Here is a 27,594-nt window from a genome sequence, read left to right as displayed (position 1 = left end):
CATTCTTGAAGAAAACCTGCTGGAGTCTGCAAAAGACCTGAGACTGGGATGGAGATCTGTCTTCCAACAAGACAATGATCCCAAACATAAAGTAAAATTTACAATGGAATGGTTCACAAATAAACGTATCCAGGTGTTAGAATGGCCAAGTCAAAGTTCAGACCTCAATCCAATCGAGAATCTGTGGAAAGAGCTGAAAACTGCTGTTCACAAACGATCTCCATCAAACCTCACTGAGCTCGAGCTGTTTGCCAAGGACAAGAATGGGCAAGAATTTCATTCTCTCGATGTACAAAACTGATAGAGACATTCCCCAAGCAACTTGCAGCTGTACTCGCAGCAAAAGGAGGCGCAACAAAGTATTAAGTTAAAGGGGCCGAATAATATTGCACGTCCCACTTTTCAGTTTTTGAATTTCCAGAAAAATTAAAAATAACCAATAAAGTTCGTTCAACTTCACAATTGTCTTCCAGTTGTTGTTGATTCTTCACCAAAAATGTTCATTTGGTATCTTTATTTTGAAGCATGATATGTGGGAAAAGGTTGAAAAGTTCCAGGGGGCCGGATACTTTCTCAAGGCACTGTAAGCTCTAATTACTATGATATCTTAAATATTATTCAAAAAAATCTCCCACTACTATACCAAGATGAAGTCTTGTCTAAAATTCTATCTTCTGGGGTGAACTTCTCAGCTCGCAGAGCCATTATCCTTGGCAACCTCTTACCACCTCCCATGTTTCACAGTCATGGGAAAAAAATACCAGCACATGGCTGTCGTGTAAAGGTAATTATAAATGTAGACAGAATAGATGTAGTTTGTACAAATATATGAACAAGACATCAGAGTTGTCATCTTCAGATCTCAAACGCACATATGACATTGCAACTTTCATAAACCACAACACATGTAATATATTCAGCCATGTGCTCCTTGTGCGACATGCAATACATTGGCTGCACTTCTCGCAAGTTGAAAGTTAGGATTGCTGAGCACATTAACCTTTTTCACGTCCATGTGACCTGGGCCGATTTGACCATGGATGGAATATTACGTCATTTTTTTAATGCAACACTGCAACCAAAGTCGCAATGATCGCATTAAAATTCCAGCGCCATTTTACCTCTGGATAGATGGTGCCATCATTCTGGGGGGTGTCATCACCCTCCCGCTACCACGATCGCAGTTATTGGCTGTTCTATTCTGAACAACCAATTGCATCATTTCTGTGTTTCAGGCAATCAGATTGCATGAAACACTGATGTCCCAGCTTAGGATCGGTGCTCCAGGAGCATCGATCCTAGGCTGGTACCTGGCAATGCCAAGCATCGCTTGAACGGACTCTGATTGGTGCGATCGACGATTACATCAATCATGCCAATCTCAGCGCACAGCCGCATTGTGACCGTGCTGTGCCCTGCCTGTGACCTACCTATTATTAGAGATGTAAGAGCATCGATCTTAGGCTGGTGCCTAGCAATGCCAGACATGGCCTGGACAAGCTCCTTGACGTGATAAACGATTACATCGATTGCGCCAATCACAGGGCACAGCAGCGGTGTAACCATGCTGTGACCTGGCTGTGCCCTGGATGTGACCTGCCTAGGATCATAGCTGTGAGCTCCGATCCTATGTTGTTGCCTGGCAATACCAGCATCACCAGGGCCAGCTCTGAATAGTGTGATCGATGACATCATCGATCGCACCAATGACAGGGCACAGCAGGGTGATGACTGCTCTGTGACCTGTCTGTGACTGCGCTGCAGGTCCTCACAGTAGCTGAGGATTTCTGCAGTGCGGTCACACTACAAGATCTGCTGCTGTGCTGGGCATTGTGGTGCCACAGAAGCCTGTGACACCACAATCCCTGCTAAAGAAAGAAGAACAAAGAACAGAGAAGACAAGACAGAAGAAAAAAGAGATACAACAATTGTAAGGCTAGTTTCACATTGCGTTCATTGACTACGTTAAACGGACTATGTTACACTGCGGCATAATGCGATGTAACGTAGTCCATTAACGCCGCCATTGAATGCAATGGCGAACGCGTCGCTAGCGCACACCCACAATGGGCATGCGCTATCGATGTGCCATCATTTGAGTGACGGACCCGAGACGCTGGCTGCAGCGTTTCTGGGTCCGTCACTGCTAGCACAGATGGAGCTAGCAGATGCTCCATCTGCGCTAGCGTGATGTAGCGCCGGTACTTGCGCTAGCAGCAGCCCGTTAGCGTATGTGCTGAACGGGCTGCTACTAACGCAATGTGAACCTAGCATAAGTGTTTTGATCCCTGATCCCTGTCCGATCTCTCCTCATCCACTCCAAACCTCTGCTAACCCCCTTCCCTCTTCCTCCTCTTTTTACCCTCCTCCACCCCTCTTTGCACCACCCACATGTGCACATTCAGCAGCTGCCGAGCGTTGATTGGTGACGCAGTTCACCAATCAGCACTTGTGCCTGCTGTTTTCCAATATTCTTTTTCACCTGATTTTGCGCCACCCCCGTGCACACGTCCAGTATCCTCCGAGCTTTGATTAGTGGCGCAGTTCACTCATTAGAGCTTGTGCCTGCCATGATTCACTTTTCTTTTTCACCCTCCTTTTGCCCAACCCCCGTGCGCACATCCAGTAGCCTCCGAGCTTTGATTAGTGGTGCAATTCACTCATCAGAGCTTGTGCCTGCAGTTATTCACTTTTCTTTTTCACATTCCTTTTGCGCCACCTCCCGTACACACATCCAGTAGCCTCCGAGCTTTGATTAGTGATGCAGTTCACTCGTTCAAACTCACCTGTGGCAGGTGTACTTTTCATTGCATAGACGAATTAACATTATAAAAAATATTCTGCCACAATTCACTGGGTAACATTTTTCATGGCAATACTTTTGAACCAAAAATTATCTGTACAATACCTGGAAGTCTTTGTGTTATTCCTCCTGTTGGTTCCGGAGTCACTGTACTTGTTGAGGTAACAAATATAAAAGAACCAGGCCATTTTCCAAAGTTCTTGGTGGAAATCCCATTTCTTGTAGATCCATTGTAACTGGCCTCACCTGGTGTCTTGTGCACTGAGACTTGTCCTCCATCATTGGGTATTTTTCCAGCATGGATCGCTGCTCTACATATGGAGGAATCCTAAAAAAAATTATAGATACAATAATTGATTACCTTCATTATATTATTAGATAAGAAAGGATAACAATTTTGCATTCATCTTACATTTGTATACACGTCAGTTCCCCAAACAGATCCTCCATTTGTAAGACAGTCAGCTGGACACAAAACACTGCAAAATAAATATAATTTTAGTAAAAAAAAATTATAACGTAAGAACGTATTTGTGTCTGAACTGCAATATCAGACTTATCTCATATACAAGAGTGGCTGTGTTGCTGCAAAAAAAAGCATATTTTTCTAATGCAATCCTTTGAAGAAAATGAAAAGAAATCTTACTCTGCAGAAGATCCCGGTAAATCTTTTGCGGTTGTTGTACAAGATGCCATCACTGCAACAAAATGGGAATAATTCTATGAGATGAAGTTATTGTAATTACAGGTTTATGTTCTATTCTCTAAGATCTGACTCCATTCACATTGAGCAGTGAACTGTATAGGTCATAATAGAAGAGGTCAAAGTATATATAAAGAATAATAATAAAGTCTACTGTGATGAGATACTGTTAAATATGCTTATTTCGCACATTTATTTAATCAGGACTCTTTACCAGATGCGATACTCCTAAAGAAAAATGTAATGATATTTTCATAAAAAATGTAGTGGTTTATTGGATTTTCCACAGATAAACCACATTGCAGCAAAACATAAAATAGGTGAAATAGTTACGAACAGATTGTCCTTTTGTTCCTCATCTTTTCTGAGATGGTAAAAGGCGTCTGTCTGTCATGGAGTAGAAGTCATCATGGCTACCAGCTGTTCATTCCTTTGTGAGTAGTCTGAAGTCCATGGAGAATGAAGGAGAGAAGGCCCAAGGTGATAGGCCTCACGTGACCGCCCACACCTCCTAAGAGACGTGATTATATATGTCTCATAGAGTACGTGTTCTCTCTATATGGTGTTAACTTACTCTGGGCTATATATACAGGAATAGTTTTTGTAATGTCAGCGAGAGGCAATGTGCTCAGTACAGCATTGAGAATAAGAATAATTCAATTAATAATTAATTATTATTATTAATTATTTAACAGATACCAATATTAGAGATTACTTTTCCTCATAGTTTGCAAGCTTGCGAGCAGGGCCCTCACTCCTCCTGGTATCTGTATTGAACTATATTTCTGTTATGCTGTAATGTCTATTGTCTGTACAATTCCCGTCTATAATTTGTAAAGCGCTGCGGAATATGTTGGCGCTATATAAATAAAAATTATTATTATTATATTATTACTTTAATCCATTTATCTTTCATGAAGGAAATAAGTATTTTTAGAAGAGACAGGACAGACTTCTCTCCCGTGGATATAGTAAACCACTAGTAACCAGAGCTCAGGCTATCGCCAGCTCCAGAGATAGGCACAATCTCCTCTATGGTAAAAAAGTGGCAATAAAAAAGAGGTTAAGAGACATTTTTCTAATGGTATCTCATTTACCACCACATATACAGTGCCTTGCGAAAGTATTCGTCCCCCTGGAATCTTTCAATCTTTTCCCACATATCATGCTTCAAACATAAAGATACCAAATATAAATTTTTGGTGAAGAATCAACAACAAGTGGAACACAATTGTGAAATTGAACTAAATTTGTTGGTTATTTTAAATTTTTGTGGAAATTCAAAAACTGAAAAGTGGTTTGTGCAATATTATTCGGCCCCTTTACTTTCAGTGCAGCAAACTCACTGCAGAAGTTAATTGTGGATCTCTGAATGATCCAATGTTGTCCTAAATGCCTAATGATGATAAATATAATCCACCTGTGCGTATTCAAGTCTCTGCATAAATGCACCTGCTCTGGGATAGTCTCAGGGTTCTGTTTGAAGCACAGAGAGCATCATGAAGACCAAGGAACACAACAGGCAGGTCCATGATACTGTTGTGGAGAAGTTTAAATCTGGATTTGGATACAAAATGATTTCCAAAACTTTAAACATCCCAAGGAGCAGGGTGCAAGTGATCATATCGAAATGGCAGGAGTATCATACCACTGCAAATCTACCAAGACCCGGCCGTCCCTCTAAACTTTCATCTCAAACAAGGAGAAGACTGATGAGAGATGCAGCCAAGAGGCCCATGATCACTCTGGATGAACTGCAGAGATCTACAGCTGTCGTACACTGCACAAATCTGGCCTTTATGGAAGAGTGGCAAGAAGAAGGCCATTTCTCAAAGATATCCATAAAAAGTGTTGTTTAAAGTTTGCAACTAGCCACCTGGTAGACACACCAAACATGTGGAAGGAGGTGTTCTGGTCAGATGAAACCAAAATTGAACTTTTTGGCAACAATGCCAAACTATATGTTTGGCATAAAGGCAACACAGCTTATCACCCTGAACACACCATCCCACTGTCAAACATGGTGGTGGCAGCATCATGGTTTGGGCCTGCTTTTCTTCAGCAGGGACAGGGAAGATGGTTAAAATTGATGGGAAGATGGATGGAGCCAAATACAGGACCATTCTTGAAGAAAACCTGCTGGAGTCTGCAAAAGACTTGAGACTGGGATGGAAATCTGTCTTCCAACAAGACAATCATCCCAAACATAAAGCAAAATTTACAATGGAATGGTTCACAAATAAACGTATCCAGGTGTTAGAATGGCCAAGTCAAAGTTCAGACCTCCAATCGAGAATCTGTGGAAAGAGCTGAAAACTGCTGTTCACAAACGATCTCCATCAAACCTCACTGAGCTCGAGCTGTTTGCCAAGGAAGAATGGGCAAGAATTTCATTCTCTCGATGTACAAAACTGATAGAGACATACCCCAAGCGACTTGCAGCTGTAATCGCAGCAAAGGGTGGCGCAACAAAGTATTAAGTTAAAGGGGCCAAATAATATTGCACGTCCCACTTTTCAGTTTTTGAATTTCCACAAAAATTAAAAATAACCAATAAAGTTCGTTCAACTTCACAATTGTCTTCCAGTTGTTGTTGATTCTTCACCCAAAATTTACATTTGGTATCTTTATTTTGAAGCATGATATGTGGGAAAAGGTTGAAAAGTTCCAAGGAACTGAATACTTTCTCAAGGCACTGTAAGCTCTAATTACTATGATATCTTAAATATTATTCAAAAAAATCTCCCACTACTATACCAAGATGAAGTCCTGTCTAAAATTTTATCTTCTGGGGTGAACTTCTCAGCTCGCAGAGCTGTTATCCTTGGCAACCTCTTACCACCTCCAATGTTTCACAGTCATGGGAACAAAAATACCATCACATGGCTGTCGTGTAAAGGCAATTATAAATATAGACAGAATAGATGTAGTTTGTGCAAATATATGAACAAGACATCAGAGTTGTCATCTTCAGATCTCAAACGCACATATGACATTGCAACTTTCATAAACCACAACACATGTAATATATTCAGCCATGTGCTCCTTGTGCGACATGCAATACATTGGCTGCACTTCTCGCAAGTTGAAAGTTAGGATTGCTGAGCACATTAACCTTTTTCACATCCATGTGACCTGGGCCTATTTGACCATGGATGGAATATTACGTCATTTTTTTAATGCAACACTGCGACAAAGTCGCAATGATCGCATTAAAATTCCAGCGCCATTTTACCTCTGGATAGATGGTGCCATCATTCTGGGGGGTGTCATCACCCTCCCGCTACCACGATCGCAGTTATTGGCTGTTCTATTCTGAACAGCCAATCGCATCATTTCTGTGTTTCAGGCAATCAGATTGCATGAAACACTGATGTCAGAGCCTAGGATCGGTGCTCCAGGAGCTTCGATCCTAGGGTGGTACCTGGCAATGCCACGCATCGCTTGAATGGACTCTGATTGGTGTGATCGACGATTACATCGATCGTGCCAATCACAGCGCACTGCCGCATTGTGACCGCGCTGTGCCCTGCCTGTGACCTACCTATTATCAGAGATGTAAGAGCATCGATCCTAGGCTGGTGCCTAGCAATGCCAGACATGGCCTGGACAAGCTGATTGACATGGTAAATGATTACATCGATTGCGCCAATCACCGGGCACAGCAGCTGTGTAACCATGCTGTGACCTGGCTGTGCCATGGATGTGACCTGCCTAGGATCGGAGCCGTGAGCTCCGATTCTATGCTGTTGCCTGGCAATACCAGCATCACCAGGGCCAGCTCTGAATAGTGTGATCGATGACATCATCGATCGCACCAATGACAGGGCACAGCAGGGGTATGACTGCTCTGTGACCTGTCTGTGACTGCGCTGCAGGTCCTCACAGTAGCTGAGGATTTCTGCAGTGCGGTCACACTACAAGATCTGCTGCTGTGCTGGGCGTTGTGGTGCCACAGAAGCCTGTGACACCACAATGCCTGCTGCAGAAAGAAGAACAAAGAACAGAGAAGACAAGACAGAAGAAAAAAGAGATACAACAATTGTAAGTGTTTTGATCCCTGATCCCTGTTCGATCTCTCCTCATCCACTCCAATCCCCTGCTAACCCCCTTCCCTCTTCCTCCTCTTTTTACCCTTTTCCACCCCTCTTTGCACCACCCCCGTGTGCACATACAGCAGCTGCCGAGGGTTGATTGGTGATGCAGTTCACCAATCAGCACTTGTGCCTGCTGTTTTCCAATTTTCTTTTTCACCTCATTTTGCGCCACCCCCGTGCACACATCCAGTAGCCTCCGAGCTTTGATTAGTGGCACAGTTCACTCATCAGAGCTTGTGCCTGCCGTTATTCACTTTTCTTTTTCACCCTCCTTTTGCCCAACCCCAGTGCGCACATCCAATAGCCTCCGAGCTTTGATTAGTGGTGCAGTTCACTCATCAGAGCTTGTGCCTGCAGTTATTCACTTTTCTTTTTCACATTCGTTTTGCGCCACCCCGCGTGCACACATCCAGTAGCCTCCGAGCTTTGATTAGTGATGCAGTTCACTCGTTCAAACTCACCTGTGGCAGGTGTACTTTTCATTGCATAGACGAATTAACATTATAAAAAATATTCTGCCACAATTCACTGGGTTACATTTTCCATGGCGATACTTTTGAACCAAAAATTATCTGTACAATACCTGGAAGTCTTTGTGTTATTCCTTCTGTTGGTTCTGGAGTCACTGTACTTGTTAAGGTATCAAATATAAAAGATCCAGGCCATTTTCCAAAGTTCTTGGTGGAAATCCCATTTCTTGTAGATCCATTGTAACTGGCCTCACCTGGCGTCTTGTGCACGGAGACTTGTCCTCCATCATTGGGTATTTTTCCAGCATGGATCGCTGCTCGACATATGGAGGAATCCTAAGAAAAATTATAGAACCAGTAATTGATTACCTTCATTATAATATTAGATAGCAAAGGACAACAATTTTGCTTTCATCTTACATTTGTATACACGTCAGTTCCCCAAACAGATGCTCCATTTGTAAGACAGTCAGCTGGACACAAAACACTGTAAAATAAATATAATTTTATTTTAAAAAAATTCAAATTATAACGTAAGTACGTATTTGTGTCTGAACTGCAATATCAGACTTATCTCATATACTATACAAGAGTGGCTGTGTTGCTGCAAAAAAAAGCCTTTTTTTCTAATGCAATCCCTTGAAGAAAAAGAAAAGAAATCTTACTCTGCAGAAGATCCCGGTAAATCTTTTGCGGTTGTTGTACAAGATGCCATCACTGCAACAAAATGGGAATAATTCTATGAGATGAAGTTATCGTAATTACAGGTTTGTGTTCTATTCTCTAAGTTCTGACTCCATTCACATTGAGCAGTGAACTGTATAGGTCATAATGGAAGAGGTCAAAGTGTATATATATATATATATATATATATATATATAACTAATAATAAAGTTTAATGTGATGAGGTACCAATATTAGAGAATACTTAAATCCATTTATCTTTCATGAAGGAAATAAGTCTATTTCTAGAGGAGACAGGACAGTCTTCTCTACCGTGGATATAGTAAACCACTGGCAACCAGAGCTCAGGTTATCGCCATCTCCAGAGACAGGCACAATCTCCTGTATGGTAAAAAATTGGCAATAAAAAAGAGGTTAAGAGACATTTTTCTAATGGTATCTCATTTACCACCACATATACAGTGCCTTGCAAAAGTATTCGGCCCCCTGGAATCTTTCAATCTTTTCCCACATATCATGCTTCAAACATAAAGATACCAAATGTAAATTTTTGGTGAAGAATCAACAACAAGTGGAACACAATTGTGAAATTGAACTAAATTTGTTGGTTATTTTAAATTTTTGTGGAAATTCAAAAACTGAAAAGTGGATTGTGCAATATTATTCGGCCCCTTTACTTTCAGTGCAGCAAACTCACTGCAGAAGTTAATTGTGGATCTCTGAATGATCCAATGTTGTTCTAAATGCCTAATGATGATAAATATAATCCACCTGTGTGTAATCAAGTCTCCGTATAAATGCACCTGCTCTGGGATAGTCTCAGGGTTCTGTTTGAAGCACAGAGAGCATCATGAAGACCAAGGAACACAACAGGCAGGTCCGTGATACTGTTGTGGAGAAGTTTGAATCCGGATTTGGATACAAAATGATTTCCAAAACTTTAAACATCCCAAGGAGCAGGGTGCAAGTGATCATATCGAAATGGCAGGAGTATCATACCACTGCAAATCTACCAAGACCCGGCCGTCCCTCTAAACTTTCATCTCAAACAAGGAGAAGACTGATGAGAGATGCAGCCAAGAGGCCCATGGTCACTCTGGATGAACTGCAGAGATCTACAGCTGAGGTGGGACAGTTTGTCCATAAGACAACAATCAGTCGTACACTGCACAAATCTGGCCTTTATGGAAGAGTGGCAAGAAGAAAGCCATTTCTCAAAGATATCCATAAAAAGTGTTGTTTAAAGTTTGCAACTAGCCACCTGGTAGACACACCAAACATGTGGAAGGAGGTGTTCTGGTCAGATGAAACCAAAATTGAACTTTTTGGCAACAATGCCAAACTATATGTTTGGCATAAAGGCAACACAGCTTATCACCCTGAACACACCATCCCACTGTCAAACATGGTGGTGGCAGCATCATGGTTTGGGCCTGCTTTTCTTCAGCAGGGACAGGGAAGATGGCTAAAATTGATGGGAAGATGGATGGAGCCAAATACAGGACCATTCTTGAAGAAAACCTGCTGGAGTCTGCAAAAGACCTGAGACTGGGATAGAAATCTGTCTTCCAACAAGACAATCATCCCAAACATAAAGCAAAATTTACAATGGAATGGTTCACAAATAAACGTATCCAGGTGTTAGAATGGCCAAGTCAAAGTTCAGACCTCCAATCGAGAATCTGTGGAAAGAGCTGAAAACTGCTGTTCACAAACGATCTCCATCAAACCTCACTGAGCTCGAGCTGTTTGCCAAGGACAAGAATGGGCAAGAATTTCATTCTCTCGATGTACAAAACTGATGGAGACATACCCCAAGCGACTTGCAGCTGTAATCGCAGCAAAAGGTGGCGCAACAAAGTATTAAGTTAAAGGGGCCGAATAATATTGCACGTCCCAGTTTTCAGTTTTTGAATTTCCACAAAAATTTAAAATAACCAATAAATTTCATTCAACTTTACAATTGTCTCCAGTTGTTGTTGATTCTTCACCAGAAATTTACATTTGGTATCTTTATTTTGAAGCATGATATGTGGGAAAAGGTTGAAAAGTTCCAGGGGGCCGAATACTTTCCCAAGGCACTGTAAGCTCTAATTACTATGATATCTTAAATATTATTCAAAAAAATCTCCCACTACTATACCAAGATGAAGTCCTGTCTAAAATTTTATCTTCTGGGGTGAACTTCTCAGCTCGCAGAGCTGTTTTCCTTGGCAACCTCTTACCACCTCTAATGTTTCACAGTCATGGGAGCAAAAATACCATCACATGGCTGTTGTGTAAAGGTAATTATAAATGTAGACAGAATAGATGTAGTTTGTGCAAATATATGAACAAGACATCAGAGTTGTCATCTTCAGATCTCAAACGCACATATGACATTGCAACTTTCATAAACCACAACATGCAATACATTGGCTGCACTTCTCGCAAGTTGAAAGTTAGGATTGCTGAGCACATTAACCTTTTTCACATCCATGTGACCTGGGCCTATTTGACCATGGATGGAATATTACGTCATTTTTTTAATGCAACACTGCGACCAAAGTCGCAATGATCGCATTAAAATTCCAGCGCCATTTTACCTCTGGATAGATGGTGCCATCATTCTGGGGGGTGTCATCACCCTCCCGCTACCACGATCGCAGTTATTGGCTGTTCTATTCTGAACAGCCAATCGCATCATTTCTGTGTTTCAGGCAATCAGATTGCATGAAACACTGATGTCAGAGCCTAGGATCGGTGCTCCAGGAGCTTCGATCCTAGGGTGGTACCTGGCAATGCCACGCATCGCTTGAATGGACTCTGATTGGTGTGATTGACGATTACATCGATCGTGCCAATCACAGCGCACAGCCGCATTGTGACCGCGCTGTGCCCTGCCTGTGACCTACCTATTATCAGAGATGTAAGAGCATCGATCCTAGGCTGGTGCCTAGCAATGCCAGACATGGCCTGGACAAGCTGATTGACATGATAAACGATTACATCGATTGCGCCAATCACCGGGCACAGCAGCGGTGTAACCATGCTGTGACCTGGCTGTGCCCTGGATGTGACCTGCCTAGGATCATAGCTGTGAGCTCCAATCCTATGCTGTTGCCTGGCAATACCAGCATCACCAGGGCCAGCTCTGAATAGTGTGATCGATGACATCATCGATCGCACCAATGACAGGGCACAGCAGGGGTATGACTGCTCTGTGACCTGTCTGTGACTGCGCTGCAGGTCCTCACAGTAGCTGAGGATTTCTGCAGTGCGGTCACACTACAAGATCTGCTGCTGTGCTGGGCGTTGTGGTGCCACAGAATCCTGTGACACCACAATCACTGCTGAAGAAAGAAGAACAAAGAACAGAGAAGACAAGACAGAAGAAAAAATGAGATACAACAATTGTAAGTGTTTTGATCCCTGATCCCTGTCCGATCTCTCCTCATCCACTCCAATCCCCTGCTAACCCCCTTCTTTCTTCCTCCTCTTTTTACCCTTTTCCACCCCTCTTTGCACCACCCCCGTGTGCACATCCAGCAGCTGCCGAGCGTTGATTGGTGACGCAGTTCACCAATCAGCACTTGTGCCTGCTGTTTTCCAATTTTCTTTTTCACCTCATTTTGCGCCACCCCCGTGCACACATCCATAGCCTCTGAGCTTTGATTAGTGGCGCAGTTCACTCATCAGAGCTTGTGCCTGCCGTTATTCACTTTTTCACCCTCCTTTTGCCCAACCCCCGTGCACACATCCAGTAGCCTCCGAGCTTTGATTAGTGATGCAGTTCACTCGTTCAAACTCACCTGTGGCAGGTGTACTTTTCATTGTATGAACAAATTAACATTATAAAAAATATTCTGCCCCAATTCACTGGGTAACGTTTTCCATGGTGATACTTTTGAACCAAAAATTATCTGTACAATACCTGGAAGTCTTTGTGTTATTCCTTCTGTTGGTTCCGGAGTCACTGTACTTGTTGAGGTTACAAATATAAAAGATCCAGGCCATTTTCCAAAGTTCTTGGTGGAAATCCCATTTCTTGTAGATCCATTGTAACTGGCCTCACCTGGTGTCTTGTGCACTGAGACTTGTCCTCCATCATTGGGTATTTTTCCAGCATGGATCGCTGCTCGACATATGGAGGAATCCTAAGAAAAATTATAGATACAGTAATTGATTACCTTCATTATATTATTAGATAGCAAAGGACAACAATTTTGCATTCATCTTACATTTGTATACACGTCAGTTCCCCAAACAGATCCTCCCTTTGTAAGACAGTCAGCTGGACACAAAACACTGTAAAATAAATATAATTTTAGTAAAAAAAAATTATAACGTAAGAACGTATTTGTGTCTGAATTGCAATATCAGACTTATCTCATATACTATACAAGAGTGGCTGTGTTGCTGCAAAAAAAAAGCCTATTTTTCGAATGCAATCCCTTGAAGAAAAAGAAAAGAAATCTTACTCTGCAGAAGATCCCGGTAAATCTTTTGCGGTTGTTGTACAAGATGCCATCACTGCAACAAAATGGGAATAATTCTATGAGATGAAATTATTGTAATTACAGGCTTATTTTCTATTCTCTAAGATCTGACTCCATTCACATTGAGCAGCGAACTGTATAGGTTAAAATGGAAGAGGTCAAAGTATGTATATATATATACATATATTTATATATATATACATATAAAATAAAGTCTAATGTGATGAGATACCAATATTAGAGAATACTTAAATCCATTTATCTTTCATGAAGGAAATAAGTCTATTTCTAGAGGAGACAGGACAGTCTTCTCTACTGTGGATATAGTAAACCAGGGGTGTCAAACTGCATTCCTCAAGGGCTGCAGACAGGTCATGTTTTCAGGATTTCCTTGTACTGCACAGGTGCTAATTTAATCACCTACACACATAATGATTGCAGCACCTTGTGCAAAGCTAAGGAAATCTTAAAAACAAGCATGGTTTGCGGCCCTCGAGGAATGCAGTTTGACATCCCTGTAGTAAACCACTGGCAATCAGAGCTCAGGTTATCGCCATCTCCAGAGACAGGCCCAATCTCCTGTATGGTAAAAAAAAGTGGCAATAAAAAGAGGCTAATGGTATCACAATTACCACCACATATAAGCTCTAATTACTATGATATCTTAAATATTATTCAAAAAAATCTCCCACTACTATACCAAGATGAAGTCCTGTCTTAAATTCTATCTTCTGGGGTGAACTTCTCAGCTCGCAGAGCCGTTATCCTTGGCAACCTCTTACCACCTCCCATGTTTCACAGTCATGGGAACAAAAATACCAGCACATGGCTGTCGTGTAAAGGTAATTATAAATGTAGACAGAATAGATGTAGTTTGTGCAAATATATGAACAAGACATCAGAGTTCTCATCTTCAGATCTCAAACGCACATATGACATTGCAACTTTCATAAACCGCAACACAACACATGTAATATATTCAGCCTTGTGCTCCCTATTCTAAGAGAGGGATGGCAATGTTAGGTCCTGGAAAAGAGAAACGCCTTACCATAGCTTTCAGGTACACATGAATTGGCCAATTTATGTGCTAAACTTTCTCAATTTTTCATATTTCTAGTGCAGCAATGCAATTCAATTTTCATATTTCATATTTGCATGCTATGGCGCTACAGAGTGCTGCTTTTTTGTTTGAGTGTTTGAGATGGTGACTCTAGGTCAGCACCTGTTCACACTTAGGTTATGTTTGGATGTGACGGTCAGTTTTTTGAAATTTTTATTCATTAGCCTTCTGACTGAGCACTCCGCCTTTTAGCCACAGGTGTTTTAATTACAGCAGGAGCACTACTCCTCCTCAGAGAGATAGATTTTAGTCTAAGAGAGGGCTCACATTAGGTTCCAATTGAGATGAAGACTTTATTCTAAGAGAGGAATGGCAGTGTTAGGTCCTGGAAAAGAGAAACACCTTACCGTGGCTTCCAGGTACACATGAATTGGCCAATTTATGCGCTAAGCTTTCTCAATTTTTCATATTTCTAGTGCAGTAATGGAATTCAATTTTCATATTTCATATTTGCATGCTATGGCGCTAGAGTGCTGCCTTTTTTGTTTGAGTTGGTGACTCTAGGTTAGCACCTGTTCACACTTAGTTTATGTTTGGATGTGACTGTCAGTTTTTTGAAATTACCATATACCAATGCGACACCTGCCCCAATAAGCATGGCCTGTGTATTAAAGAATGCTTCAGACTGCACCACACCTCCATGCACTACTAAATTTATTTCTGACTTACACAACTGTCTTATGACAACCTGACAAACACTGCACAACTACCGCATGCTACTATATTGTAAAATTTACATAACTGGAAACAGTAGTTTAGTTCCAAAAAGTTGGCACTTGTGTGGCATTGCCACTGTTTAGGCACATCTAGAAAAGTTCCTTGGGCGGGTCTAGTTTCCAAAATGGGGTCACTTGTGGGGTTTCTTCTGTTTAGACACATCAGGGGCTCTGCAAATGCAACATGATGCCCGCAGACCATTCCATCAAAGTCTGCATTAAAAAAAGTCACTACTTCTGTTCTGAGCTCTGCCATGCACCCAAACAGTAGTTTTCTCCCACATATGGGGTACCAGCGTACTCAGGACAAATTGCACAACAACCTTTGGAGTCCAATTTCCCCAGTTACCCTTGGGAAAATAAAAAATTGGGGGCTTAAAGATAATTTTTTGTGGAAAAAAATGTTTTTTTATTTTCACGGCTTTACGTTATAAACTTCTGTGAACCACTTGGGGGTTCAAAGTGCTCACCACACATCTAGATAAGTTCCCTGGTGGGTCTAGTTTCCAAAATGAAGTCACTTGTGGGAGGTTTCCAATGTTTAGGCACATCAGGGGTGCTCCAAACGTGACATGGCATCCGATCTCAATTTCAGCCAATTTTGCATTGAAAAAGTCAAACGGCACTCCTACTCTTCCGAGCTCTGCCTTGTGCCTAAACAGTGTTTTTTCCCCATATGTTGGATATCGACATGTTCAGGAGAAATTGCATTATACATTTTGCGGTTCATTTTTTTTGTTACTCTTGTGAAACTAAAAAAACAGTCTAAATTTAAGTTTCAGTGAAAAAAGTTAAATGTTCATTTTTTCCTTTCACATTCCATTATTTTGAAGCACCTGAAGGGTTAAACTTCTTAAATGTGGTTTTGATCAGCTTGAGGGGTGCAGTTTTTAGAATGGTGTCACTTTTGGGTATTTTCTGCCATGTAGATCCCTCAAAGTGACTTCAAATATGAGGTGGTCACTAAAAATACGGTTTTGTAAATTTTGCTTTAAAAATGAGAAATCGCTGGTCGACTTTTAACCCTTTTAACTTCCTGACGAAAAAAAAATTTGTTTCAAAAATTGCTGCTTATGTAAAGTAGACATGTGCAAAATGTTATTTATGAACTAGTTCGTGTGACATATTACTCTGATTTAAGGGCATAAAATTCAAAATTTCAAAATAGCAACATTTTTGCCAAACGCAGGTTATGTCAAAAATAATATGCCACGATAAAACAATTTCAAAATCGCCAAGATCCGTTGAAGCATTCCAGAATTATTACTTCATAGAAGGACAGTGGTCAGAATTGTAAAAATTGGCCCCACCATTAACGTGCAAACCACCCTCCACCCTTGGGGTAAAGGGGTTAATGATGCATTACCAGATCCTTGAGGCAATGTGCCCACGTTGCATTTTTTAAGCGTTTTTCCGCTGCGGAAATGCTTAAAAAACCAACCTTGTCCACCCTCAGGGCAGGTGCAGGCCACAATAGATGCTCTGTTCCAAGAGAATCGGACTGATTAAGCAAATGACAGTCTCATAAGAGTTTGATCAGAATGTTAGCATAGTGTGATCCTTTTCTCCCGGATCAGGAGAAGATGGAGAACAACATTTTTCCCTCTTCCATTGTATAAGTTTGTGGAAATCGGACTGCACTCTGATGTCAACTAAGTGCAGTCTGATGGTTTCCATGGACGCATTGATTTGCATGGCCGAGTGTGACCCGAATATTGGATTAAACTCTAATATTCAACAATCGGACAAATTCTGTCTGAGGATAAAAAACTGGACTCGGGCCCCACAGACAAATATTGGTCTAAGTGTGATCCGAGATTTTGTTGGATCGCCTTCGGACACATAGTACAGTCATCTGCTCGAGCTGTTAGGGACATGTTTTTTACTTACATGCAGGGGGCAAAAGAAAATTAATTTTTGCACTTTAATTTCATTAAGAATTTTGCACAGTCTGGCTTTTATAGGCTTTTTATTTCCTTATTAAATCAGACTGTCATGGGGTTACAGAGACAGAGAGGAGCCAGAAGACCGCAGCGTCTGATTGCTCCTACTCCTGCGCTGAATAGAAGCACTTAACCTTTTTTTTAAACGGTGTAAATTTCTTTTGGCAGTACAGAGGTTAATCTGCCATGTTGAGAGCTCTGGCAGCTAGGGCTCTCAGCTGAGCACTGTTAGCCACTCCCCTCTCTTATGTAATCTGGGTCCTGACTGACACACATCATCAGAGATAGTTAATGCTGCATGGCAGGGAGGATAGTAGTTGTGGTTATAAGAGTAGGCATGTGGTGGTTTATCTGTGACTGTTGCTTGGTTTAGGGAGTGTGATAATTCCCTTTCTTCTCCTAATTTGGTTTTACCTCATCCTCCACTCCCTGGTGCATTCCTCTGTTATATGTGAGTGAATATTTGCATGTCTGGTATTTTCCATTTTCCCTGTTTGTGTTACCTTGTTTGTCTGGTTGTTGTACCATGGTTCACTGCTACTCCTTTTTTCCCTGGGTGGGGGAAGGATACAGATGGAGGGTGGATTAAGGAGATAAGGCAAAGTATGTGGCCCCAGCATCTCCACCTTCAGAAGTAACCAGTGGTACATTGCAAGCTAGGGTGCCCCCTAGCTTTAGGGACAGGGAAGGAGCCCCTGGTCCTGGGTCACCCAGCAACAGAGTCGCGACACAGACTGTCTGAATGAGCTCATTGATGGATTCTTATTTAACTCAATCCTCAGTCAGCAATAATCTAGTGCAAAGTAGAGGCTACGGAAAGCAAACTGTATTTTTTTTTATGAAACCCAAATAAAAAAAAAAAAATCATTTTTAGTCAAAAATACATACATCTTTATAAGAGAGAAAATTGTCCCCAAAGGTGGACAACCAGCAGTGGTGTAAACTTACCATGATCATACGCTTATGTGGAGCCCTGGTCCCATCTATCTCTATTTCATGTAAATAAAGACAGACTAGAGCAACCATGATCATTGCTTGTATGGTCCTGAAATTCTGACTGATTACTGAATAAGCCAAGAAGATTATAAAACAAAGGTAAAGAATGTCTGGCCATTTACCTGTTGAAATTGAGGATATACTTGCTTGCACTGTAATTAATAGAAAATATTATGTTACAGGAGTGTCATTTGTGAAAAAAATATCAATAGTTTTTTTTTAAAGTGAAAAAGGTAAACCCTCTAAACTACTTTTATCCATTGACTCTTATACAGGTGTGTGCCAATGCCGAGTTTTTAACGCTGTGTATTTTTGCTGCATCAAAAAACACAATGTTTTACAACCACAAAGTGGATAAGATTTATACAAATCTCAACTGACCCACAAAGCGTGTTTTACATCCACAATTCTCTTGCGGGTACGTTGAGCTTTATGTGCGGATTTTCACCACAGACTTGCATTAGAGGTGGAAAGTCCCCAGGTAAAAAATACTTGTATTTTTAAGTGCATTCCCGCTGTGGAAAAGCACTAAAAATGCATGTAATCTGCACATGAAATTTTGTCAAAGCCAAATTCCAAGAAGGATCTAAAATAAAGCAGCTTTATTTAAAACATGAGAGACCCAAAAGAGACAAAAATGCAGCTTAAAAAAACAAACAAAAAACACACTGAAACAAAATGGACCCCCCTAAAAAAAAAATGCATGTAACCTAAATTACCCAAGGGTATGAGCCCACGACCAGGAATAGAAAACTTTTTTGAACGCAATGCACTTGTGCGTTGCGTTCAAAACGCTGCGTTGTACAATACAAACACAGCAGATGGGATTTATATACGAAAACGTGGAAACTCCAGCTCAAAAAATGGTGAAAATCTTTATTAGTCCATCTTCATTTAAAAGGACATCCTTACAGGTTACTAAGGACACCGGTGGTTACATGAATGTAGGCAACGCGTTTCGATCACGCAGGATCTTATTCATGCCCGGTGGCACGGCACGGTGGCGCAGTGGGCAGCACAGCAGCCTTGCAGCGCTGGGGTCCTGGGTTCTAATCCCACCCAGGACACCATCTGCAAAGAGTTTGTATGTTCTCTCCGTGTTTGCGTGGGTTTCCTCCGGGCACTCCGGTTTCCTCCCACATTCCAAAGACATACTGATAGGGAATCTAGATTGTGAGCCCCATCGGGGACAGTGATGATAATGTGTGCAAAACTGTAAAGCGCTGCGGAATATGTTAGCGCTATATAAAAATAAAGATTATTATTATTATGCCCATATACATTCCACGTTTGGTCTTGCTTATATATATACTATGGACCTATCACATATTCCATTGAAATCACATGACAAATAGACAGGTCCTGGAGGTCACTGCTGCATAAATTCTATCGCAAGACAAAGCGGAAAATAGCAGAAAATATATAAAAATAGTAAATACTAATATAAAATATTAACAATGATAATATAAAATGTCATTCCTTCTATTTTGACCCCAAAAAGAGAAATGGAAAACAAAATTTTAGCCACTATACCAGAGTCACATGATGGTGCATAAGGTCCTAAAGACCGCAGTCAAATGAGCTTAAATACAGGAGACATGTATAGAAATAGCATCAAAAAAATTCTTATAATAAAGATATTAACAGTAATGATACAAAATTTCATTTGTTTTATTAAGACCTGCAGGGGAACGGGTATTTAAATTATACATCCAAAAGGCTTCTCTGGTAAGTAGCCGCCTTTTAGTGTCACCTCCACGTCTATGTGAGTGAACTTTTTCAATACCCTGAACTTTTAACGTTTTAATATCTCCCCTATGTACTGTATTAAAATGTTTGGAAACCATGGATACATTCCTGGTGGTAAAATTAGAGATATTAGCGTCTCTGATATGTTCCGTAATGCGCGTTTTAAGTTTACGTGTTGTGCAGCCTATATATGCTAATTGACAGGCTGTGCACTCCACTTTATATACTACATTTTTTGTATGGCAATTGATATAGTTATTTATTTTATAACTCTTATTTTTTTCTGAGTTCGTAAATGTGTTCCCAGTTATAGAGTGTGCACACGTACTACACGCTGTTGTGCCGCATTTAAAGAAACCTTTATACTCCAACCATGTACTCCCTTCAGGTTTAATTGTAATAGTATTTGGAGCAATAATATCCCCTATAGTTTGAGCTTTTCTTGCAACCACATTAACTCCATCCTTCAGGATATCCGTAAGAATATGATCCTCATAGAGGATGGGTAATCTATTATTAATAACATTCTTAATTTGTCCAAATTGGGGGCTGTACTGAAGACATACATGGGGCTTATTATTATAATTGTGTCTCGCAGATAGGTTATTTTTATTTGATGTTAATAAATCATCCCTGCATTTCTTGTTCACTATTTTTTTGGCCCTATCAAGCGACCAATTAGCCCGGTTCACTATGTAATTTCGCCGGAATTTTCTGGAGAGTTTCAAATATGTACATTTTTGGAAAGGCTATGGTATAAGCAATAAGAAAAACAATGTTTCCATTTGCCCCGAGTCCTAAGTGGCCGCCATCTTGGATTTTACAAAATGGCTGATTTACATCGATTTTTGTTAATATCTCAGCTTGTAAGTAATGTAAAACTTAAATTTTGACAGCTAAACATACATTTTGAGTACTAAGAAATGCAGTGGTATCCAAATAAATACTCTATATACGACTACAAATTGTATTGGTTTATATTTGAACAAATTTTCGAACTCGAAAAGCAGAGAGTTAATGTTTTTAACTTTTGAACAACCAGAGTGTCTTTACATATCGCCACCATCACTGTCATCATCAGTTTCATATTTGGTCTGAGTGTCCTCGTCATTCATACACTCGCTGTCACACTGACAAAGATCGGTACAGGATAAGTTATTTTTTCGGCACGAACACCTTGAAGAAGAACAGTCATGTTTGCATTGACAACTAATCATCTCGATTATTGCTTTTGGAGCTGGAAGAACATCTGTCATGGTTGTTTTCAACTGTCCATCCAACCCTTTGTGATAGCCATTCTTCTCGGGATCCAGTTGAGAATCCTGCAAAGCAATGTTAGCTTGTCCCCACACTCTGGCTTGGATATGGACTCTGAGGACATGTTGTTTTAGAGCTCCGAGTGTAGGAGGTAACCTGTCACTTTCTGCCATATGCTTGCAAAATAGATGCCATCGCAGTTCGGGAATATTCTTAATAAAAATGCCTTTTGGAGAGTAAGCAAAACATACGAAAGTAGCAAGAGTTGACAACATAGTTTTGCTCACTTCTTTTTCAGTCGAAAGCATCTGCAGAGAACTGATTACATCTGGTGTTGCGTTCATGTAAGCTTGCAGCCAGATTGCTTTGCCAATTCGAGAGAACCTTCCAGTTGTGTCAGCACCAGTGAATGCATGGAAGGCTGTCAAAGCCTTTGCTCTGTCTGCCCCTATGACTCTCCTTATTGGCTCTATCTCGATCATCCCAGAGACCATTGAAATCGATGTATTCTTCAGCATGAGGTCATAGTTAGCTATGACCAACACCAGTACATCGGTATCAGGGGAGAAGAAAACCATCCTTGCATCCGGTGGGTTTCGTTGTGTTGCCAAGACAGCTTGGTAGATCAACAGTGTGTCTGCTTCTTCGTGATTGTTGTCGTCGAAAACTTAGTTTTTGTTGCTCCTGGTACACCCTGAAGAACAAGTGATGACCAGTTTTTGTGATGAACTGTTGAACTCTAGAGTCTTTGCAGCAAGATAGTTGGTCAGGTCAGCCTTTGTCTTGTCATGTGAAAGGAACCTGTTCATTGGAATATGATTAATGTTTGTTTCATCTCTGACCTGGTACTGAATTGGTGCCTTTCCTTTTCTTCTTTTATCCCTGGTAGCATCCTTGAGAGAATTTTCCCTATACGTATCAAACACAAGGATTATTTCATCGTAATTTTCTGTGAGAGACATAAGCCTGTCATTGAAGCAGTAACTGAGATCTTTGACTGTCACTAGTGTTGCCGGTTTCTTGGCCATCTTTTGCAGAAGAACCATTCCATCTACCAGGGCTATCTTGCGACTTGGATCATCTGATCTTGTGTCCATCCTATCTTCTGGCTGCAGATCTTTCTGTGGAGTTTCTACTATAACCAACTTGTTAAGGAGACTGATCAGTTTCGATTTGTCATGGCATGGTAACATTGTACCATCTGGAGCAAAAAAGGCTCTTGGGGTCAGAGTGAATTCGTAGTTCCCAATGGCCACTTTCTGGTTTATGTCTCTGTTGGACCTTGCCAAAACCATCATTCTTCCATACAAGTCCTTGGTCTCCTTAAGATCAACAGTCTTGTCTCGGAGTTTTACTGTGGTTTTCTTGTTTGCCGACATGAACATCCTGTTGTTCTCCTTCTTTACTGGTGCCCATAGGCTAACATCCCCATTGATTCGCGCCAACACATAGTCTTCATACAGCTTTTGACCTGTCTCATCTGCATTCAGGATCATTTTTACATACTCATCAGGGATGTAGGCATGGGTGATTACATTGTGCAACTTGTCACCTACAACAGCAAATGGGTTGCCATGTTTCAAAATTGCTTCCTTAATCTTGTCAATAACATGATGACACTTCTTGACTGCACTTGGCCCAAGATCGTGATGCTCTCTGGTTTTGTCACGTTCTAAATCAAACTGTCTGGTATATTCTTTGACAACTCGGGAGAGTTCAGGTGTGGCCATGAAGAATCTCTGATGAGCATTGGCATTGTTCGAGATGCCGACTATGCCAGCATGGATTTTCATCAGCTTGTTCAGATGCTCGCATGCATGGTCCGCCCCAATGGATACAAATGGGATAGCACTTTTCGTGACTGAAATGTTACCCGCTTTCATTTCTTCCCATGTTTGAGGGTGATTTATTTTAAGGTCATGCATGTCCGTGATATACCTTGGCCACAATCGCTTGTATTTCATCCGGTCAAATGCAAAGAAGAGCTTGCTGAGCTGCTCTCCGGCTTGAAGATGAAGCTCAAGGTCTGCATTCCTGGTTGCAGCAACAAATAAAAGGATTGTTTCCACTCGCTGTAGGTAGTTCATCATTGACTTGAACATTGCATTTTTGGATCTCTGTTTCACCCATGTTTGAAAGACTGTGATTATGTCAGCAGTGGTCAAGGCCTCTAGTAGGGTAGTGCTTGCTTGTTTCACTGACTTACTTTTTGTGTTCTTGTTTTCCTCAGAACAGGCAGCTTCAATTCCCTCTGTTGCCATCAAACACACCTGTTTTAGTTCTGGATTATCAATGAAGAACTCGTCCAGCAACAGTTCATACAGAGCAACATATGTATATGTGTGAGCACGAAGAGCACGCTTGTAATGGGTACATTTCAGTATTTGCCTTGTTGTTGCAGACCCATACACATCACCTTCTATCCATGCATCATCAATACCCGAGTTCTCCGTAGAGGTACCCAGAGCGCGCAGGGCAGCCATTACAACATGTAGCTCTCCCAGTCGTGGAACAACGGTGCGTTTCAGATCAGGTCTTGCATCTAGAAGTTGGACAACCTTCTCATACAGAGCCATATCAAATGAAATAACAGTGGGATGATCTTCACCAACAGTCAACTTCCTCAGTTCACTTGCTTGCATGATCACAGTCAGCAAGGTTGACCACTCGTGTGCTAGCTCTGGTAGCAGTGGTAAGGCTCCAACGTTGGTAAATCGCTTGCTTTCGGACAACAGTGAGTGGTATCCTGACCATCCAGGAATTTTGCTCGATGCTTTCTCTAGTTGCTGCATTCTGGATACAGCAGTAGCAACAATCCATCCAAATTGTGAAAGTTGGGAAGAACCTGATATTTCCTTGTTTGTGACAAAGTGTTCTGATCTTTGGGTATGTTGTACTTTTGGCTTGTCACAGTGCAACATATGTACATGGTATGGAGTGACAGATAAAGTGTGGGCATCTGTTATCTTCAAGGGTGGTGCAACTGGTTCTCCAACAGCATCTACTTGCTGATATACAGCAGTAATAGTTCCATGTGTGGTTCCTTTCCCATCAGGGGTATCCTCTGCAAAGTCTGTGTTATCAACTGCAAAGAACACAAAGGTACCCTTCTTCAAGAATGGTGGCACGTAAAGACCTTTTAACTCTCGGGTGTTTTCTACAACAGCATTAGCCAAAGCAGTTTCCATTCGTAGGGTACGGCCATAGGGAACACAAAACCCATGTGAACTAAGAAGATTCATTAATTTCTTATCGCAAGTTGTGTGATGAACAGTCAGAGCTAGCCCCAGGACCTGTGGGTTTTCTCGTGCGTTGGGTTGTCTGAATACTGATGATTCGGTTTTTGGCTTGTAGTTGACCTGGCGTTTTGATTTGAATTCATACATGATGTTCTGACTCATAGTGAGTGCTGCTCGGTCAACAATTTTGGTCCTTCTTTGAGTTTCAAGGCTGTCAATCGGCCCTGTTATGATCCAACGGATAGCGGAATATAATTCTGCTGGAACGTCGTTTATGTCACTAGTGACCGTTATGGTGTTTTTATCATTGACTTCCGTTGTAAAATTAGCAATGCTTTTCCTAATTAACTGTGCTGCTTTGTAGATTGTCTGCATGTTGTCTGCATCATCACTACGACATTCCATTGCAGAATTAACCATGATTTCCTCACAGGCTTCTGGTGAATAAAGAACTGCTGATTCCCTTCTGTTTTTTGAAAGACAGGATTTCAGATGTGGCAAGGCATTCATTATAATTTCTTTGAGCCACTTTCTAGTGAATGTAGGTTTGTGATTTTCCACGCCTTCTATACCAAGCATATTCAAATAAGTGGTTTCGATATCTTGTATAGATAGATATGATTGGTTCTGTGTTTGAATATCCACTAGGTTTATCAACTCTAGCAGACTTGCACGTTGTAATAAGGGTTCTTTGTGGTCTGTTCTGTTGGTACTACGTTCTCGTTGTCCATGAAAAACATGCTTTGTCCAACAGCTTTTGTGGTACCGGACGTCAATAGAATGTGCATCCCCTGGTGCAATGCATGTGTTCAGTCTTGTTTTCAGTGTTAAATTATCTGATGTTTCAATAGCTTGTTTCAACGATTTCCCTGCGTTGACTGTCCTCACATTATAAAGCTTCTCATTCTCATCGTTCTGACAAAAGAAACATTTTTCCTTATCCAGTGGCCATGTATGTGACCTCGTGAATGGTGATGAAGAGTCAGATGTTAATGAACCTGATTCGTCCATTTCAGCACGTCCTCTTTTTAATCCTCGTTTCTTGGTAATGTGGCTACCAGTAGCTAATGCATGTGCATAACGGTCCCGGGCTCGTTGTATTTGGTCGTTGTTAATTGCATTTGTGTAACAACTTCGATGGTAGACTGCCTGATGTGTAGCGATTGTGTCTTTCCTGTTGCTAATCCGTCGATGGATATCAACATAGTTGCCATCTTGTAAACTTGCCCTCTCTGCTACTATGTCCAAAACGCGCTGGTAAGACTGTATCCGAGGATTTTGCACCAACTTCTCATTGCCATTGGAAGACTGACAGAGCATACATAGCTTCCAGTTGATAGGTGCCTCACCTTCACAAGTGACTTCAGTAGCTTGTGGTTTGTCTGTCATGTTCAACTCCTGTAATAAAAGAAAAAAAAAACATGTGATTCCTGTCATTATGTATTATTATGTCAATACTAATTAATTATAAAAAACTGCTGTAGTAAATATCTAAAACACATCTGCAACTAGTAATATTGCATTTCTTAGCCCTAAAATGTATGTTTAGCTGTCAAATTTTATTTTTATGTTATTTATAAGCTGAGATATTAACGAAAATTGGTTTTACGTCAGCCATTTTGTCAAATCCAATATGGCGGTCACGTGGGACTCGGGGCAAATGGAAACATTGTTTTTCGTATTGCTTATACTATAACCTTTCCAAAAATGTATAGTTTTCAGACTCTCCAAAAAAATCCGGCGAAGGCCTAAATCAATACATAGTGAACCGGACTAAATACGGATATTTACAGTCACTGAATTTTTTCTTTAAATCCCCATATTCCTTGAGTCTGTCTTCCTCCCTACTGCAATTACGTTTAGATCTGGTGAATTCGCCAACTGGTATAGCTTTGATTGTGTGAGCAGGGTGACTGCTAGCAGCATGCAAGATAGTATTCCCACTTACCGGTTTAATGTGCGTCTTACTTAAATACCCGTTCCCCTGCAGGTCTTAATAAAAGAAATGAAATTTTGTATCATTACTGTTAATATCTTTATTATAAGAATTTTTTTGATGCTATTTCTATACATGTCTCCTGTATTTAAGCTCATTTGACTGCGGTCTTTAGGACCTTATGCACCATCATGTGACTCTGGTATAGTGGCTAAAATTTTGTTTTCCATTTCTCTTTTTGGGGTCAAAATAGAAGGAATTACATTTTATATTATCATTGTTAATATTTTATATTAGTATTTACTATTTGTATATATTTTCTGCTATTTTCCGCTTTGTCTTGCGATAGAATTTATGCAGCAGTGACCTGCAGGACCTGTCTATTTGTCATGTGATTTCAATGGAATATGTGATAGGTCCATAGTATATATATATAAGCAAGACCAAATGTGGAATGTATATGGGCATGAATAAGATCCTGCGTGATCGAAACGCGTTGCCTACATTCATGTAACCACCGGTGTCCTTAGTAACCTGTAAGGATATCCTTTTAAATGAAGATGGACTAATAAAGATTTTCACCATTTTTTGAGCTGGAGTTTCCATGTTTTCGTATATTGCTGCTGCTTGGCGTCTCGGTCTGGACGCATCTCCGTGCTCAATCATCTATGGTCTGGTTGGTGAGCTGGCTACGGCTTTGTGCCGTTTTTTTTTCTCTTTATTATAGATGGGATTTATAATCTGCAACATCAAAAGCTCATTGTGGGAATATAGCCTTATAGTCTAATATAAAACTCAAAATCTAGTTTAAAATAAAAATAAAAATTGGTGCAGAATAAGATGATATTAATACATCTGAAGCACTTAATATTGTACAACATTTGTTCCATACACTGAATTTAAAACCAGCCTTTACTTTGTAAATTGCTGTCTGTGCGACACTATTAATATGTGTCACTATTCCTATTTTTGTAGACAGCAAATTTGCTCTTTGCAAAGCAATATTTATTTTAGTTTGCAGACATAGTAAGATGTGAAATAAAATAATTACCTCTGCTGCCGAGACCAAGGATTACCAGCATCAACAGAATGTTAGCCGTCATTGTGTAGCATCACTTTCACGTCAGCTACAGATCTGAGCAGTAAATGGTCGAAGCTGCGCAACTTTTATTTTGTAAGTAAACCAATAACCATAACTCACAAGACATGCAATATCAATATATGTCTTATGCAAATAATAAAGCCGATAGCAATCCTGCTTTTCTTGTTCAGCAACAACATGAATATGAGAAATTTGCTACTCCTGAAATGATAGGATATGTGATATAACAATTAATCAAATGAATTAGCCCTACTGTGCAGCAGCCTCACTGCATTCTCTTTTCTGATTTTTTTGTTAGGAA

The 27,594-nt window shown here is 40.7% G+C and overlaps 1 protein-coding gene across 1 annotated transcript in view; it reads right to left on the bottom strand.

Moving 5' to 3' along the window:
* Positions 1-27,369, bottom strand: part of LOC138648216 (mucin-2-like) — a 76,834-nt gene extending 49,465 nt beyond the window's left edge. The window contains exons 1-11 of the mRNA XM_069737738.1: positions 27,243-27,369; positions 18,133-18,162; positions 13,218-13,269; positions 12,978-13,044; positions 12,671-12,893; positions 8,739-8,790; positions 8,494-8,560; positions 8,187-8,409; positions 3,450-3,501; positions 3,216-3,282; positions 2,909-3,131 (exon numbers count right to left, since the gene is read on the bottom strand). Of these exons, the coding sequence (XP_069593839.1) occupies positions 2,909-3,131; positions 3,216-3,282; positions 3,450-3,501; positions 8,187-8,409; positions 8,494-8,560; positions 8,739-8,790; positions 12,671-12,893; positions 12,978-13,044; positions 13,218-13,269; positions 18,133-18,162; positions 27,243-27,294 (1,108 nt within the window). The 5' untranslated portion in view covers positions 27,295-27,369. The remainder of the gene's footprint in view (positions 1-2,908; positions 3,132-3,215; positions 3,283-3,449; positions 3,502-8,186; positions 8,410-8,493; positions 8,561-8,738; positions 8,791-12,670; positions 12,894-12,977; positions 13,045-13,217; positions 13,270-18,132; positions 18,163-27,242) is intronic.
* Positions 27,370-27,594: the final 225 nt, after the last annotated feature.

The sequence above is a fragment of the Ranitomeya imitator genome, chromosome 8 (assembly GCF_032444005.1).
Source record: "Ranitomeya imitator isolate aRanImi1 chromosome 8, aRanImi1.pri, whole genome shotgun sequence".
NCBI classification, from domain to species: domain Eukaryota; kingdom Metazoa; phylum Chordata; class Amphibia; order Anura; family Dendrobatidae; genus Ranitomeya; species Ranitomeya imitator.
Note: the sequence above shows the minus strand (reverse complement) of the source record. Positions and strands in the feature narration are given on the sequence as shown.